Consider the following 17,334-nt stretch of genomic DNA (forward strand, 5'->3'; position numbering starts at 1 on the left):
AGCAATGTTGTGTTTACAGATTCAACTAGATATTACATTATTATGCAAGATGGTTGATTCAATTACCAGCTGCTCTGACCAGAGGATAAATTGTGATTTTTGCAGTGATGATATTATTTTTGGTGAAAATCAGATAGGACAAGAATATATTCAATAAGGTGTTTGGAGTTGGATTTCTAACTGGATGTTATGACAGATTGTAATTCTCCTTTAAGCATCCTACACATATACTAATAAAAGCAGGTGCATGCCAATAGAAACCAGAAAGCAATATTTATTTTAGGTAGTCAAATAAAAGCATGGAGGACATAATAGCATGGATGATTTAAATTCAGTAACTGTTCTCTGTTTGCTAACTGGAACAAAACCAACAGGATCAAAGAGTTCTTGTGTTTACTGTCATGGAAACTGACCATTTGCCGATGCCAGGATCATTGCTTGGAGTTTCTCAGTTTCAAACTGGTTATTTGGCCACACTCCAGATTCTTCTGTGGGCTGCTGTGTTCTGCAGAGAGACCACAAGACATTTTCCAATAAGAAACAGGTCAAGGCTGAGAGGGAAGCAGCTGCTTAATGTCTGTGCCTGGGAATCCTGAAAGCGATGCTGCAAGTAGGATTATGCAGTGTGCGTGCCTGTGTGTAGTTTATAAGTGTCTAGCAGTGTGCAGTTTCTAAGTATCTAGCCCAGGGAGGAGGGTGAAAGCATGTGCTTGTATGTTACCAGTCTATTAGAACTATAAATGTGCCTCTGGGGAAGGGTACCAGTATAAGCTTTTAGAACTCCACAACTCACACACACAGCAACCTGTGATATAGACAGTGATAAAAAAAACAACACTATGTTTGTTGACATGGTACCAGATTACAAAATAATAATAAAAAAAACTGCAGTATTTTGCATAAAGTCATCTTAAAGTGAGAGGGAGAGGAAAGTTGCCAAATTCATTTCCTTTTGAACAATGCCAGGTGCCTGGTAGTCCTGTTGATCTTGTGGCACCAGTAGAGTCTGAGTCACAACCCTGAAACAAGCATATGGCTAATCCAGACAGACTTGAATCAGAGCATCCAATTAGCATGCTTGTTCAGGATGTATGGCTAAAAGTATTAAAAACACAGGATCAGGGGGACACCCAAGCAACTGGCTTTGTTTAAAAGGAAATAAATATGGCAGCCTCCATATACATCTCACCTCGGGTTCGCTTTAACATGATTTCCTCAGCTAACTGGTCCCTACTCTACCCAATGCCTTTTAGCAAGGCTAACGGGCATTTCAGGCATCAGACCCTTAATTGGGAGAATTATTTTTATAAAAGATTTGCATAGGTAAGAGACATCAACAGGCAGTTCATATAATGTGGATAAAAAAATGATATACAAATGGAACTGTGCTAATCTTGTATGGCCTTTAAATAGACAATAACAGTTGCTAAAGAGGTGTGGACAAATTAAATGCATGTACTAACACAAAACAGTATTGGTATGTGTTTGATTTGGCCACACCCCTTCAGCACCTGCTCTTGTCTATTTAAGGTCTCGGGAAGACAAGCATAACTTCCTTCCCATGTGTCTCTTTGGACAGAGACATGTTCTACAAATGGTACAAAAACGCTTCTGTATATTATCGATCACTCGCAAGATCCATAGAATAAAATTCTAGGCTTGCTATACTAACAGCAAGTAAGAATATAAACATAAGCAGCACACTAAAATAAAGTATGTTTATCCTTTTATTATTTTTCATCTTATTACATTTTTTGGAGGTTTAACTATTTTGAAGCCTCTAGTGTTTGGGAAGGGCAATGGTTCTGTTTTATCGAATGCAAAGCAACTGGGGCAAAAATGAAGCAGTTGCCAGCAGTAAAATGGTAAAAGGATTCTGACTGGCTGCTCTGGGCAACTGCTCTACTTGTGCTCCAGTTGTTTTATATCTGAAAATTGGAATGAACATGAAGTGTATGGCTAAAGCAACCAATCAAATTTCAGTTGCTGACTGAAGCTAGGATTGTGATTGGCAGTTCTGGGCAGCATCTCCACCATTGTGCCAGTTTTCTTTGTCTTGCTAAATCTGCTTATCTGAATTATCAAGACCAGGTCAACGAAAGCTTTAGCAGAGGTGGAGCACACTTGTACAACACAAAGGGCTTCAGCCATTATGCTGGGTACACACGTTACGTTTTTTCACCAAATTTCCTGTGCGATCGATAGTACAAATCAAATCCCAACCAAAAATCGACAGTAATTTTATCGTCCTCCTGCTACACACGTGTACATTTTCAGTTCCGTTTTTACTATGTTCTCGACTAATTATGCCCACTATTGATGACACTGCACTCTGATACGTCCCCCTGAACGCCTCTATATAGTACATGTAATTGAGCCACGTCATCGATCGCGCCAACACACAATAAGATAGTCGTCATTTCGACCGTTTATTTTCAACATGTCCGATACTATTCTGATCAAGAACACACTCGATTCTGCCCATAAAATCACTCAAGTGTTCTGAAAAATGCTTCCGATTTTGGTTGAGATTCGATTTGTACTATTGAGCGCACGGGAAATCGGGTGAAAAAACGTAACGTGTGTTCCCAGCATTACACCATTCAAGAGAGTTTTGATCCAAGGAAACTGTCCTTGCAACCTAATTTTTTTGCTCATTTGCATTGATGACTGTTCTTATCTTTAAGGCCTGGTTTACATTTGTGTTTTCAGCCAAAAGAATCCGGTGAGCGGATCCGGTCTCCGCTTCACCGGATCCGGATGGCTCATCCGTGGCCCTGTTCACATTAGTGAAAATGGATCTGATCAATGATTGATCAGATCCGTTTTCACTCGTCAATACATACCTTATCTTCATAGGCAGCCGGCGGTAGTGGCTTCCTCTTCTTCGCTGTGACTACACAGCGTGTCATGTGACTAGTCATATGACGCAGAAGAAGACGGAAGCCTCTACCACCGGCTGCCTATGAAGATAAGGTATGTGTTAAGCCTCACTAGACCACCCGCCCGGCTGCTGCACCCTCCCCTCACCATCCTGTCACTCAGGATCGCGTCGGCCCAGGCCCCCATCCCCCGTGGAACGGTCCGTTTCTTCACTAGTGTGAAGAAACGTTCCGATTCCCATTACCCGCAATGCTCCTGCATTTTTTGTCCGGATCCTTTACGCTAAGCAGAACGGTCCGTAAAATTAGGGCCTGCGGCATTTTTTGGATCCGGGGGCTGGAACGTACAGAACGTATCCGTACCAACGGACGCATGTGTATGGATCCATAGGTTAACATTGGATCCATTCACATCCGTTCCATTTGTAAAGTATACGTTCCAGTTACGTTCTGGAAAAAAACGCAAATGTGAACCGGGCCTAACATGGATCTTGTGAGTAAGCACCAATATACCTATTTTAATTATACAGAATTAGCATTCCATGAAAGCCCAGCCCTACATATAAACATCATCAGTCTGTGTTTTTAATGCTTAGACATCTTCCACTGCACTTACATTCACTTCCCTATTGACTTGACACGCTAAACCAAAGATTAAAAACCTATTAAAGTGCTTGTAATGTTACCACTATGCAGCTCGGTGTCATGTTTAGGTTTATTTGTGACAAAAAAGTATGCTATAAATCAGCATACCATACCTGCTTGATTAATTTTATATTGAATATTTATGCACAGAGAATTTTTAATGCAAAATAATTATTATTATTATAAACTGATTGGAAAAACAATTGTATCTATCCTCCTTCTCATAAATATGACTTTTTTTTTTAGATATCCCACAGTTTTATTTTACTGTATATTTAAATCTAGTTTTTAAACTTTTACTGTATCATTGTCTCTGCTCAATGACACCTTCATTGAAGTATGCCAGAGCTCAACTCTATTAATTATTTACCCTTTTTATCTCTTTCCTGCTCTCAAAAGCCATTTACTGACAGGAAAGTATTTTATGGCTGTAATTTCTTATCAGTGAGGGTTATGCTATAGTCTGACCCAGTCCGACTCAGTCGGGGGGGGGGGGCGGTAGCAATAATTTTTTAAAAAATTTGCCTCGGGCAGCAAAAAGTCTAGGGTCGGCCCTGTGTATAGGGAGCAAGTGAATACAACTCCCAGGCTACTGGAAAACTCAGCACAGCTTAGAATTATTTGGAATGAAAAAACGTTTGGCTCTAGTGTCCCAGTAAAAAGTGTTACATTTTAAAAATGTGTGCACACCATAGATTGTTGACATCTACAATGATTACCAGGTAAAAATCTAATGTAGATACCTGTGCCCCCCAATATCTGTGTCCTCTTCTCTGGCAGTCAGCCAAGCCAGGAACCTCTTGGCTGACGCTACTCTTCTGCTACTCTTGTGCTACTCTTGTGCCTGCAACTCCCTCTACCTCATCCCTACAACAGAACAGACTGCTCAGCAGATAGTCGAGCAGTGTTTCTGTACAGCAGCCATTCCTAATCTGTCACCTAGAATAATCAGAAGTCATTGTTTCAAGAGACAATGATGTAAGGCGTGTACATAGCATAAGGCCCAAGCTGCATCATAGTGAATATTTAAAGCGGAACTGAACTCAGAACCTCCTCTCTGCTCTAAAAGGCAGCAGCATAATAACGTTAAAGAAAAAACATTCTTTGTTACAGCTAATACAAATTCTGCAATAAATCTGCAGTGTGTCTACTTCCTGCTTTCATGAAAGCATATATAGGGTTAACATCCTGTGCTTATAAATTAGCTACTCTGGTGAGGCAGCCAGCTGACACAATTAAAAGATAAAATTACACTTGTGATAAGCCACTGATAAGGAAAGAAATTAGGCAGGCTAAACTCTTTAAATACATACAGAGTGCATTTCTCTTTGGTTTCCTTTTGTCCTGAGCAAGAGTTCAGGTCCACTTTTTGCACTTCAGAAGCTATTCATCTGCATGGTACATCCACCACTGCGTAGCATATGGACAACACTGGTGAGGTTTAATCACTTATTGTTAAAAGCAGAGAGTCCCTTTAATTACAGACACATCTAACATGGACCTCAAATTGGGAAATAAAAATGTAATCAAGAATTAGGCCAAAAACCCAATAGGAGGGATTTCTAATCACTAGTGATTTGAAAAAGCTCTTGCTAATGCAATGCTATCGGGGATTTTTATAAAATCACATCGCTCAAGTGGGATCACACCCACAGCATTACATTAGCAAGTTTTCAAATCGCAAAGAGCACAGAAAATCGCTCCCAGTGGGCTTCTGGCCTTAGGCTGCTTGGGATTAGCGCTACAGACACAATTATTTCTCTCATAGGTTTATTTTCACTTACGATTCTCTTTAAAGAGACACTGAAGCGAAAAAAAAATGATGATATTATGATTTGTATGTGTAGCACAGCTAAGAAATAAAACATTAAGATCAGACACATGAGTGTAATTGTTTCCAGTACAGGAAGAGTTGAGAAACTCCAGTTGTTATCTCTATGCAAACAAGCCATTAAGCTCTCAGACTAAGTTAGTGGTGGAGAGGGCTGTTATCTGACTTTTATTATCTCAACTGTTCCTGGACTATTTACTTTTCCTCTGCTAGAGGAGAGGTCATTAGTTCACAGACTGCTCTGAAAGACTCATTTTGAATGCTGAGTGTTGTGTAATGTGCACATATTATAGAATGATGCAATGTTAGAAAAAACACTATATACCTGAAAATAAAAGTATGAGAATATTTTCTTTGCTGCTAATCTTCTAGTAATTATTCATAGTACACAACCAATTCACTATATCATATTTTCTTTTTTTCGCTTCAGTGTCTCTTTAAATACATCAGTTTAACTTGTCTACTTGCTGAACTCAGCAACTGTAGTTGACAACAGAATAGACTGCAGAGATAGGTTTGAACTGAGCTCTCCAAGAAGTACATGTCCTCACACCCACAAGAGGATATGATATAAGCTAAAATGAGCAAACAGAACATGCTGACACTAGCTTTCCTAAGCTTATATCAACACATCAGCACAGCTATGCTGCTTAGAAAATAAAGGCACATATAAGAACAGTGTCTTTAGGTCTTCCCTTCTCCCCAATATCTGCAGCAATGTGGTTAATATCTTGGGTTCACCATTTTGTAGACATCCATTATGAATTTACTTGCCACTTGTAAACAAAAATGGCAGCCATGCTGTTCCTATGCCTGTGGTTTTGAGGCACTCACGCTCATGACCGAAAACTTTACAGGCACTTGTATTAACCTGAAGAAGCAGACCAAGACCTTTGAAACTTGTTGTACATAGTGCATTGATAAGTACTTTATCCATTAACCAATGGTTTATCCTTCTGAGAAGGTAAAATATTACACATGTCATCAAGAAATTACCTATAGAAGTATATCATCAAGGGCGCCTCCACAAGTGTTTTTAGCATGTTCCTATGCTATCTGACAAATGTGGATGTGGTGATAACGGTCACAGCCAATCAGAATAACATCAGCCAGTCACCACCACAGAATGCTGCCGATTGGATAGAGAATCCTCCATATTGGATGGAGCTGCTTGGGCACCAGTTGTAACAGTGTATAACTATGGAATGGAACGTAGTAAAGGGGAAGCACCATTTGTTTTAGTTTATTAAGCCTTAAAATTGTTTTATTCCTAGAAGACAGCAGAATAATAGGCCCTCTGTAGCAAAGTTGGCGGATATGGAGCCAGTGTTTGTAGCTAACACTACCCAATCGGTTTTAGTCAAACCTTTTGTTTATTTTTGATAGACAGTAACTTCTGGACTTTTATCTGAACCTCAAAAACCATTAAGATGGCCACACACATTACAATTTTTTTAAATTTCTTTTCTATTTGAGAACTACAATCAATTTTTCTCGTTGACTGTTACATTTGAAAATTTGGACCAATGCATTCATTATTATCATTATGTACCTAAAAATTGATTAGAAAAATTAGCTACTCCAATTATACAAAAAACTGCACATTTGATCCAATTTCTTGCTCAGATTAAAAAAAAAATCTATTATTCTATACAATTGATCGTTTTTATTGAATTGCTTTAAAATTGGATGTTTTTATTGTATTGTGTGTGGCCAAGTTTAAGGTGGCCGCACACAACACAGTTTTGTATATTTATTTTCCATTTGAAAATTACAATCAATTTTTTCTGAGTGATTGTAGTGTTTGAAAAATCTTACCAATGTATAATACAATTATGAAGAAAAAGATGATTTAAAGTGCTAAAAAATTGCTCGGGTCTATAAACCAAGAAATATCTACCCTACACCATTCAATTTTCATAAAAATTAATCAGGAATCCATCATCCTCTTCCGATCAACTAATAGTAATAATAATGGGAAATTGTTCCAATTTTTTGGAAGTGCAGTAAAGCTGGGTCTTTACAGTATGTATTATGGATGACCGCCTTTAGGATAGAAAGCTGAGGACTGCAGTTAAATTGGATGTTTGTGCCCTGTTTGTATTTAGAGAGTTTAGCTTGTCTAATTCCCCCTCATCTGTGACTAAGCAGCACAAGTTGTAATTTGATCCCTGAGCTGTATCAGCTGCCTGCCACGGCAGAGAGCTAATTGGTAAACACAGGAAGTTAACAATATGTCTGCTTCTAAGAAAGCAGGAAGTAGGCACACTTCGAATTTCTTGCAGGATTTGTATCAGCTGTAACAAAGAAATGTTTTTATTTAAAGGTTATTATGCTGCTGCTTATCTTTTAGAGCAGAGAGGAAGTTCTGAGTTCAGGTCCACTTTAAACACAGCTGTGTTTTTGACTCTCCCATTGGCTACTAAAGGCTCTATTCATTGCTGACTCTGTCTTTGCTGGAGAGATTTGCCTTCATCCTGAAGGAACAAGATGTGAAGGAAATTTGTCTAGACACAGACAGCAATAAAAAACCCTCAAGAGGTTCTAACCTTTTTATATTTGATAGAGGTTAATAGTAATATTAGGCAAAAAATTCAACTGTACTGTACTAACCGGCAGATCGGTAAATCAATCAGTGATCAAGCCAGCACTTCCTTCGCAAGCTTTATTGGTTCAAAAGACTATGGGCCAACTTTTTTAGACTTTTTTAGACCACACAGGGTCTCTTTTCCAAGGCAACAAATATGGGGCAGCCATCAAGAACCGTGTACATCGCTGTCTAGTGAGTACAGTGAGAGCAGCGTTATGCCTCTTTATATGCTTTTGAGCCTATAGCCTTGAAAAAAAGCCCTGTGTGGTCTCAAAACATTGGCTTTATTACCAGTCGTCATCCACCCTTTTCAGCCTTGAGCATTCCACAAGAAATAGTATTGGCTTAACCATTAGCAGTGCACAATACCATTGCTGCTTCATTGCAGTTCATTAAATCAGTGAACTGCAAATAATGTTATTCACCTGAATTGATGCACAATGTGCACCCTACAATGGCCCCTCCTGATGGTGTGTTATCTGCATATTAGTATATATAATAATAATCTGAACATTTGTATAGCGCTTTTCTCCTGTCGGACTCAAAGCGCTCAAGAGCTGCAGCCACTGGGACGCGCTCAAGAGGCCACCCTGCAGTGTTAGGGAGTCTTGCCTTGAACTCCTTAATGAATAGGTACTGACCCTAGCCAGGATTCAAACCCTGGTCTCCAATGTCAAAGGCAGTTCTCTTAACCAGTACTCTATTCAGCCATATATGCTGGAGAAGTATAGTGGGGAAGTAACTAGTGCTATAGACTAGAGACTCAGACAAGAGAAATAACCAGGACACTATCTGCATGGAGTTTGTATGTTTTTTTTCATGAGTTTCTTTAGGATACTTTGGTTTTTCTCCCACACCCCAAAAACATATCAGTAGGTTAGCTAGCCCTCTTCCTGAAATCAGTCCTGTCGTTAGATTGTGAACTCCTGTGAGGCCCAGTTAGTGAATCAGTCAATACATTCTGTAAAGTGCAGTGAAAAATGTCTCAGCACTATATACATGCATAGTAATCATCATCAACAACAATATTACCATCAATTATTTGCACTTATTTAAGTCTAAATTACAGATTACCATAATGTGGATATTACTAGGGAAGGTCAATCAGCTGCTAATCATTTCTGGATGATGTAATTGCTGCATTTGATTGGTCCGTTTCAGAGCTGCTACATTTGCATAAAATTAGCATATAGTTTCCATCAACAAAAAATAAGTAGCATCTTATTTACCATCCCAAATCATAACAAAAAAATAATAATAGAAACCAGAGATGCAACTTAAAAGCAAACATGAATATGTTGGTTACTTACCCACTTGGTCCCGGTCTTTGGCCCTGAGTGAACTGCCAGTCTGCATTAGGCTGAGCTTGTTGCTGAAAGAAGAAAAGAGTAGAGTCTTTAACTGATGCTGAGATATACCTTTTGTTTTGTTTAATGATAGGTTCAGTTTACAATTGGTTAAATGAATACTTTTACAATATTTTGAAAAAGAATTTCAGGATCATATTAAAATTGTATTGAACTATTTTGCAAGGCATGATCACCTAGTTAGTTTGGCTCACCTTTAAGTAAAAAATAACTAAAGAGATAAACAACGGTACTTAACCCTTTCTGGACCAGCACCCTCTGCCCCCTTAAGGACCAGAGGGTGCTGGTCCAGCAAACTGCCGCTTCCCGACGAATCGCCGCAAGTTACCGTCACTCCCGCCGGACACGCCGCTCTGTCCCCACTGCAGGCTGCTCTCTCTGCCATCACTATGATGGTAGAGCGCTGTGCGCCGGTCAGGAGCCGCTTTCATTGGCTCCTGACCCTGTCATCCCATGTAAGCCAATGGGATTGGCTTACATGAATGACAGGGCCAGGAGCCAATGAAAACGGCTCCTGCCCGGCTCACAGTGCTCTGCCGTCATAGAGGCGGCAGGGCATCACATTGCGGCGGGGGCAGAGCGGACCGAGCGACGGGGACGGGCGGGGGCGCACGGTCAATGGGTTTACGTCCGGTCAGGACCGCAGCGCCCCCTGCCCGCCGTAGATTCATACTCGCTCATTCCGCAGGTAGTTATGGTCTTAATCCTAAATTGGACTTTTCTGAAACCCCACTGTGTTATTTTTTGTTTTAAAGGTTAAAAAGCTAGAGTTTTTACTGCCCCTGGGTCATTTTTATTCAGCTCCCATAAAGACAGATGTTTAATAATTGAACATTGTATCTGTTCCCTGCACTTAGAAGTGTTTTTCGAGCCACACAGAAGTTTTATGACTTCTAAATAGTTATCCGAGAGATGCTGTTCCAACTGCACTCACTGCAAGGAAAAAAGGACATATATTAATTCTAAGTATTATTGGGAGTAGTATAGGGTCGCTTAAGTGAATCTGTATTAAAAACAAATAAATACATAATTAAATACCTCAGTACAGTTAAGCCTATGGATAACCCTGAGGCTTCACAAATCCTTCTCAAGCCTACTGTTCCTGTGCAGGGTCCCTCTGAACATATTCAACAAGAGCTTTCTGGATAAGCTCTCATGGCCACAGTACAAGTGTGGCCATACTGCCCATCCACAGGTACAGAACACTCCTGCACAGTAGCATGAACCCGCTCGTGTATGGTTTGTTCATCCATGCATAAGCAGCTTCCTACTACTGTGCAGGTGCTTTACGTGCAGGGAAGTGTGACCATGAATAAGAAGAGGGTCCAGGGCAGCTGCGATGGCTTCAAGGACATGGGAAGCCTTTGGAGCATCTATAGGTTTCCCCCTATTTAGGTACTTACAGGTTTTCTTTTAAAAAATGGTGAATCGAAAAAAACTACTGAAAACTTCTATTTTTGTTTTTGTATTAAACTCAGAAGCAGAACAAACATTCACATGAAGTTTTATATGTGTGTAGTTAACTGTTGGGTATGACACACGTGGTTCATTAATTATAAAACATGCTGCTTTACAACAAAACCATTTTCCACAAACTCGGAGTTCTGTAATTTTCTGACCGCAGACATATTCCAGACTCCGTGCCTGGGGAGCGGTGATGCATGGAATCTCTGCATCTCCACAAATGGCTGTTATTGCATTGGCATTGATTGCTACCCAAATGACAGGGCTTTAAGCTGCCTGAAATATTAATGAGCCATTTTCTGTCCATACCGTTTACATGTGAACGTTGCACTAGATAGTAAACTATGTGAATTTAACTTGGTTACAAGTATGGATTGCAACAAGGCTCTGCAAATGGAAAGAGTTTACGTTTTAGAACCGTTTTATTTCCCAGAGGCCTGGGAAACAGGATACAGGTTGAACCAGTGCTGGAGCCAAAGGCTTGGCTAATAACCCCATACTAGGAGGAGCACGGATAGACGCAGCTCTCTGCTTTATGACAAATTTCTACATTTATAGCCATGATTTAATGCAAAATATTTTTCTACAATATTTAGTATGTAGACATACTGGTATAAAATAAAAAGCATGTTGAGCAATATACTAAACTTTGAACCAGAATTAAAGCCAGATGAAAAAAAAGCAGCTCAGGGTAGGTAAGTTAGGGCTTGATTCATTATACTTTACCACGCTAAGCAGTGTGGGTTAAACCAGTGAGCGTCAGCGTAGCGTGCGCTTTTAAAGAGAATCTGTACTCTAAATTTTTTACAGCAAAAAGCATACCATTCTATTCATTTTTTACAGCAAAAAGCATACCATTCTATTCATTATGTTCTCCTGGGCCCCTCTGTGCTGTTTCTGCCACTCTCAGCTGCAATCCTGGCTTGTAATTGACAGTTTTAGGCAGTGTTTACAAACAAACTAACCAGCTTGTGATAGGCTCACATAAGCAGAGTGTGTGAGTCATACAGAGCCGGCAGAGGCCCTGCAGAGGGTGTGTATCGCTTCTATCCAATCACAAGCAGCCCTGCACATTCCACACATTCAAGCCTTAGCCCGACAGAGGCGACAGAAGAAAGCAGATTAGATCATATAACAGAGATAACACAGCCACTGTGCAATTAGGAAAGGCTGCAGTAAGCCAGAGCACATTAGAATAGGCAAAGGAACTTATAGGATAGAAGAACTAAGGCTGAAAATTTTGTTACAGAGTCTCTTTAAGTTACGTGCGATGGTATGTAGCGCGACTGGGATACTTTACTAGTGCGGCCGCTAATACAATAATAAATGCAGTAGTGGCCGTTAGTAAAGTATTGTGGTGGTGCCACATACCATCGCACGGCACTTCAAAGAAGCGTATGTAGCTTCAAGGAGCGATGCTGACAGTAGCATGCGCTCGCTGGTTTAACTCACGCCGCTTAGCGCGGTAAAGTATATTGAATCAAGCCCAAAGTGACTATACACGTATTTGTTTTTACTATCGATTTCCAGTCAATTTAATCATTTTGAACAAATCTGTCTATTGCCTCAACATACCCATTCAATAGGGAGGATCGTTGGCCACACAATGTAGCGCTGTATTGAGCTGTAGAAACGCTTGCCTTTTGATTGATGCTCGATAGACTTCTGTCACTATCTGGTTGAATTCTATTCAGGCATGCAATGAGCAGCTCGGCATAGCAGGCCATAATCGACCCATGTATGCAGAGAAGGCTAAAGGGAAGCTGAAGCGAGAGGTATATGGAGGCTGCCATATCTATTTCCTTTTAAATAATACCAGTTGCCTGGCAGTCCTGCTGATCATTTAGCAGTCAGTAGTATCTGAATTCAATACGTAAAACAAGTATGCAGCTAATCTTGACATTTTTGTTAGAAACATGCTTATTTGGCATGCTTGTTCAGGGTCTATGGCTAAAGGTATTAGAGGCAGAGGATCAACAGGATAGCCAGGCAACTAGTATTGTTCAAAAGGGAATAAATATGGTAGCCTTCGTACTCCTCTCACTTGGAGCCCAAGGCAAGGTAAAGCATTGGCTGCCCATGATAGTTTTTCTGTTTAGCAAAAGGGATGAAAGGATCAAAGGAGGTGGCAGTTGGGTGCCTTGACACCCACCAGCACCCAGGCACCTGCCTAGCTTGCCTTGCTGATGATCCTGTTCTGAATGTATGCCTAGCTATAAACTCCTATCTTTTAAAATCTCTAATAAACTAGTCACATCATTATCAAGTTTGACAAATGATCATGAGTCATATGTAATAAAAACAGTATTATTGTATTACTAGCAAAAAGGCCTGCCTGTTAAAAAATTAAAAGAACCCCCGGCATTGTGCGCACATACGCGTCCCGCTTGCTCGTTCCCCACCACTGTCTGAAGTATATGCACACAGGGAGCTGCTTGGTTGGCAGTTGGAAAAAGCTGTTATTTCCCACAATGCAATGAGAACCTCTGTGAACCACACACAGCAAACTGTCAGATCCAGTTCTGTGTCCTAACTGCCCTGGCTGCGCACATGCTCAGTACAAAAAAGCCAGGGACACACAACCATTCAGTTGATGACGCAGGGACACTTGCATTTTATTGTATAGGATTAGTATTATTATTAATGGCTGGAACTTATAAAAAGTTGATGCTCTCAAGTTCTTTGTAGGAAATTCAACAGAACACATAAGAGGTTTAGAAGATTAAGCTTGCTCCAATAGTATTACCTAATCACCTTCTCATCTAAAGGGAGCGGATGACCTAACCTGATCTCGCAAGCTTTCGGTGGAAAAAGAACTAAGCAGTTAAAGTAGGGCTTTTTGCTAGACCCACTTTGTTTAAATTAAATACAATAGTGTAAGGCTGCTTCCACACAGGGACGTTACAGGCGCACGTTCGTGCAGCCTGTAACGCTCCCCCAACGCACAGCAATGTAACACAAGTGGGCTGTTCACACTGCCCACGTTGCGTTACATGTAACGCTGCACGTTGTAGTGAAAGTGCAGCATGCTGTGCGTTCTAGCGGCTTTAGCCGCGTTAGACTGTTTGCACATGCTCAGTGGGGGGCGGAGAGGAGGCGGGGAGAGGCCGCTACAGTAGCCGCGCACATGGCTACTTAATATGCACTGCACTGGCGGCCGCTGATTGGCCGGCGGGACCACGTGATGCGGAGTGTCTCGCTCCGCATCACGTGGTCCCGCCGGCCAATCAGCGCCACACTGGAAGACCTTATGCGGATAGAGCCGCCTAACGCGGCTCACTCTACCGTCCTCTCCCGCACCGCCATATGTTGCGTTAGATGTACGTTATGCGACCTTAACGTAGCACCTAACGCAACGTCTTAGTGTGTAAGTAGCCTAAAAGAAAAACTCTAAGTGTATATACTCTAAAGCAGGGGTACCAAACTCAATCACATAAGGGGCCAAAATCTACAACTGCTCCTCTGCTATGTAGGCAGCTGGTGTTTGGAGGGTGTAGGTGGGGGGCGTTGGATCCCAGAAGTGGGCTCCAGCTCAAACTAACAATGGTTCTACCTGAAACACTGTCACCGGGGTGCTCTTCTACATGGGAAGTCAGTGTGTTTCATTCTTTTACTGCTTACTATGATGCATATTCAAAGCTCTCAAGGGCCGCATAAAAAATGGCAAAGAGGGACAAGTTCGGCCTGCGGGCCTTGAGTTTGACACCTGTGCTCTAAAGCATAAAATATTAATATATAGCTCTATATAATAAATCCCCAGGCCATAGCTCTCAGTTATACAAGAATGTATATATTAATCAGAATTGACTGTCAGATCCCTTGTATAGATAGCCGAGTTTACATACCGGCAGGTGCGCGGCTACCCAGATCGGAATCTGCTCATGCCCATGCATGCTTACGAGCGTCACCTGCTGACTCCATAATGCTATCAGTGACAGGTGTATTTAGATTCTAAGTCTCATTTTTTTCCCCTTTAGAACACTTTCGATAAACAGGCCCATAAGGTATGGGTTTACTTAAAAACTCACAAATACCACTTGATCTATAATGAAAAAAACGCTAGCTCCTATAGAACCTGACTATTGTTTCTTTTCTGAATTGTCCAGCATTGAAATCTGCCCCCTGGAAACCAGATTTGTTTATGTTTTATTCCACATCCAAATGTGATGTGTACAGAGCATTCTTATGGTGTGATGCAAAGCTGAATAAACTATTGTCTTGGGAGCTGTAACCTTTTCCTCACTGGATATCTCTTTAAAGATTACATTGTTTACATATAAATGGGGAAGTATTGCATAAGTGTTTAGGGCCCTGCAGGGAACACTCTGTTTACCTAGGACACAGGACTCTGGGTTTTAGTACAATTTGCCAGAGAGGTCTCATATTTGAGAAATTACCATACAATCATAACATAGTTACATATTACATAGTTACATAGTTATTTTGGTTGAAAAAAGACATACGTCCATCGAGTTCAACCAGTATATAACATTTTGTTGTTTTTGATTGCCCCACATAAATTGCCTAAAAAAAGGTTAACTGCAGATAAACTTGAAAGAAAGCGTAGGCTAAGGTCTCCTGTGTGGCTGTTATCATTTATACCAGGTCTGGAAAGATTATCCCTTGCTTCCTGTTGAGGCCACAATCCCTCCCTAAATTCTATTAAAAATGTTTCCTCCTCTTCGACTTCTCAAAATTAACATAGAGAGCAATAAAACCCTGACACATATTTTAACTTTTCTTCACTTAAACCAAAACTTAAAGAGAACTCATGGTTGGATTTTTTTTTGTAAAAATAAAAAACATGGTACCTGATCCGGGGGGTTAGCCTCAATTGCTGCCACTACTGTGTCCAAAAATCCTCTAGTTTCTGTTTCAGTGACCTCTGGGGTCACAATGCTGCAGGTCTGTGCTCTATGTGTTTCAACACAGAGCACAGAGCATGGAGGCCGGAGAGAGGCAGAGCTGCCCAATGAGAGCTGGGGAATTTCCGTTAGGAATGTCCCCACTGGGCGTCTTGCAGGAGTGCCTGTCCTGCAAAGGACGCCTCTTCCCCTCAAGATCGGCTACAAGCAGCATGTGAGCAATTTTGGGGGGTGACAGCGCAGCACAGGGAGGGGCAGAGAGTGGCACATTGGTGACACCAAGGCATGTCATGGACCAGAGAACATGCCTCTCTGTATCAGCTGCCCCCCTTTCACCGGCACCGCTTTAAGTACACTTTAAAGGAACGTATTTTGTAGTATATACAGGCGCTGATCCAATCTTTATCTCATGTGTATGTTCCACCAGCTGCTCAGGATCAACCACATCCACAATCGGTTCCAAGAAAAATTGCATACAAATCCACAGCGCTTGGTACTCAGATCGGCATCTGCAGTAACCCCACAGTGCTCAAAATCATGTTTCCATAGTGACCATCACCAGAAATAAATCGAGAAAGGTCACTTCTCCATCCAAGAAACATATAAACATTTATTAGAAGCTGAATCTACATCACATATACAATGACTTACTTCCAGGGTCCTTTTGACAGGGACCCTTAGTAGTTAAAAGCATATAGTGTAACCCAGTACACATTTAAAATCCAAAAACGATCTCATATAAGTTGCCCAGTCTCCAGTTCCTACCGGTTTCGGCCTTGTACCGTCATCCGGGAACGCAAGGCCGAAACCGGTAGGAACTGGAGACTGGAAGTAAGTCATTGTATATGTGATGTAGATTCAGCTTCTAATAAATGTTTATATGTTTCTTGGATGGAGAAGTGACCTTTCTCGATTTATTTCTGGTGATGGTCACTATGGAAACATGATTTTGAGCACTGTGGGGTTACTGCAGATGCCGACCTGAGTACCAAGCGCTGTGGATTTGTATGCAACACTTTAAAGGAACATATTGGATTTCCACCTGGATAAATACATAATAAAGCAAAACAGTGCTTTCAGTAGAAGTTTCCATGATCCCTTATATTAAAAAACTACCAGACGTAGCGCATTCAAATGTCTTGCTCTATTCAGCGCATGCAAAAGGCATCAAAAGCGAAGCTAAATGGCCTTAATAGTAGTACTGACTTAGGTAAATGCCATAAGTTACATCAATATATAAAACATGAACCGGAGACTGAAGGGACTCACAGGAGAAAATCACGAATGCATGTGTTTTCCATGCTGTGTCAGATAGAAGAATAGGTAATTTTTTGCTGTGATCAACACTTCCCTCTTCCTGTTTTCATCTCAGCAGTGTAGTACATATGACCGAGTTATGATGACACAAACATCTCTGACCAGATGAAAACTTATTGCATGTGGTGCCAAGTCCTAAGTGCTGTGAGTCCGCTACTTCCCTTTGTCCAGCATGACGCCCTTAGCTCAGCTTTGTCACTGTATGCTCAGTACAACAAATCAGGCAATACTGATAGATTCACATACTTTTAGTAAAAAGACCACAATGAACTAAAAGTTACAATACTACTGAACAATCATCACAGCCCCTAAAAAAAGGCTGCAGGGATGTTACAGATCTTGTTATTTGGGCATGGGATTTATCAAGCAGATC

The 17,334-nt window shown here is 41.0% G+C and overlaps 1 protein-coding gene across 1 annotated transcript in view; it reads right to left on the bottom strand.

The window, feature by feature from the left end:
- LOC137562392 (protocadherin gamma-B1-like) overlaps positions 1-17,334 on the bottom strand; it is a 219,965-nt gene that overhangs the window by 8,573 nt on the left and 194,058 nt on the right. Inside the window, exons 5-6 of the mRNA XM_068273730.1 lie at positions 9,259-9,320; positions 414-505 (exon numbers count right to left, since the gene is read on the bottom strand). Of these exons, the coding sequence (XP_068129831.1) occupies positions 414-505; positions 9,259-9,320 (154 nt within the window). The remainder of the gene's footprint in view (positions 1-413; positions 506-9,258; positions 9,321-17,334) is intronic.

The sequence above is a fragment of the Hyperolius riggenbachi genome, chromosome 3, assembly GCF_040937935.1.
Source record: "Hyperolius riggenbachi isolate aHypRig1 chromosome 3, aHypRig1.pri, whole genome shotgun sequence".
NCBI classification, from domain to species: domain Eukaryota; kingdom Metazoa; phylum Chordata; class Amphibia; order Anura; family Hyperoliidae; genus Hyperolius; species Hyperolius riggenbachi.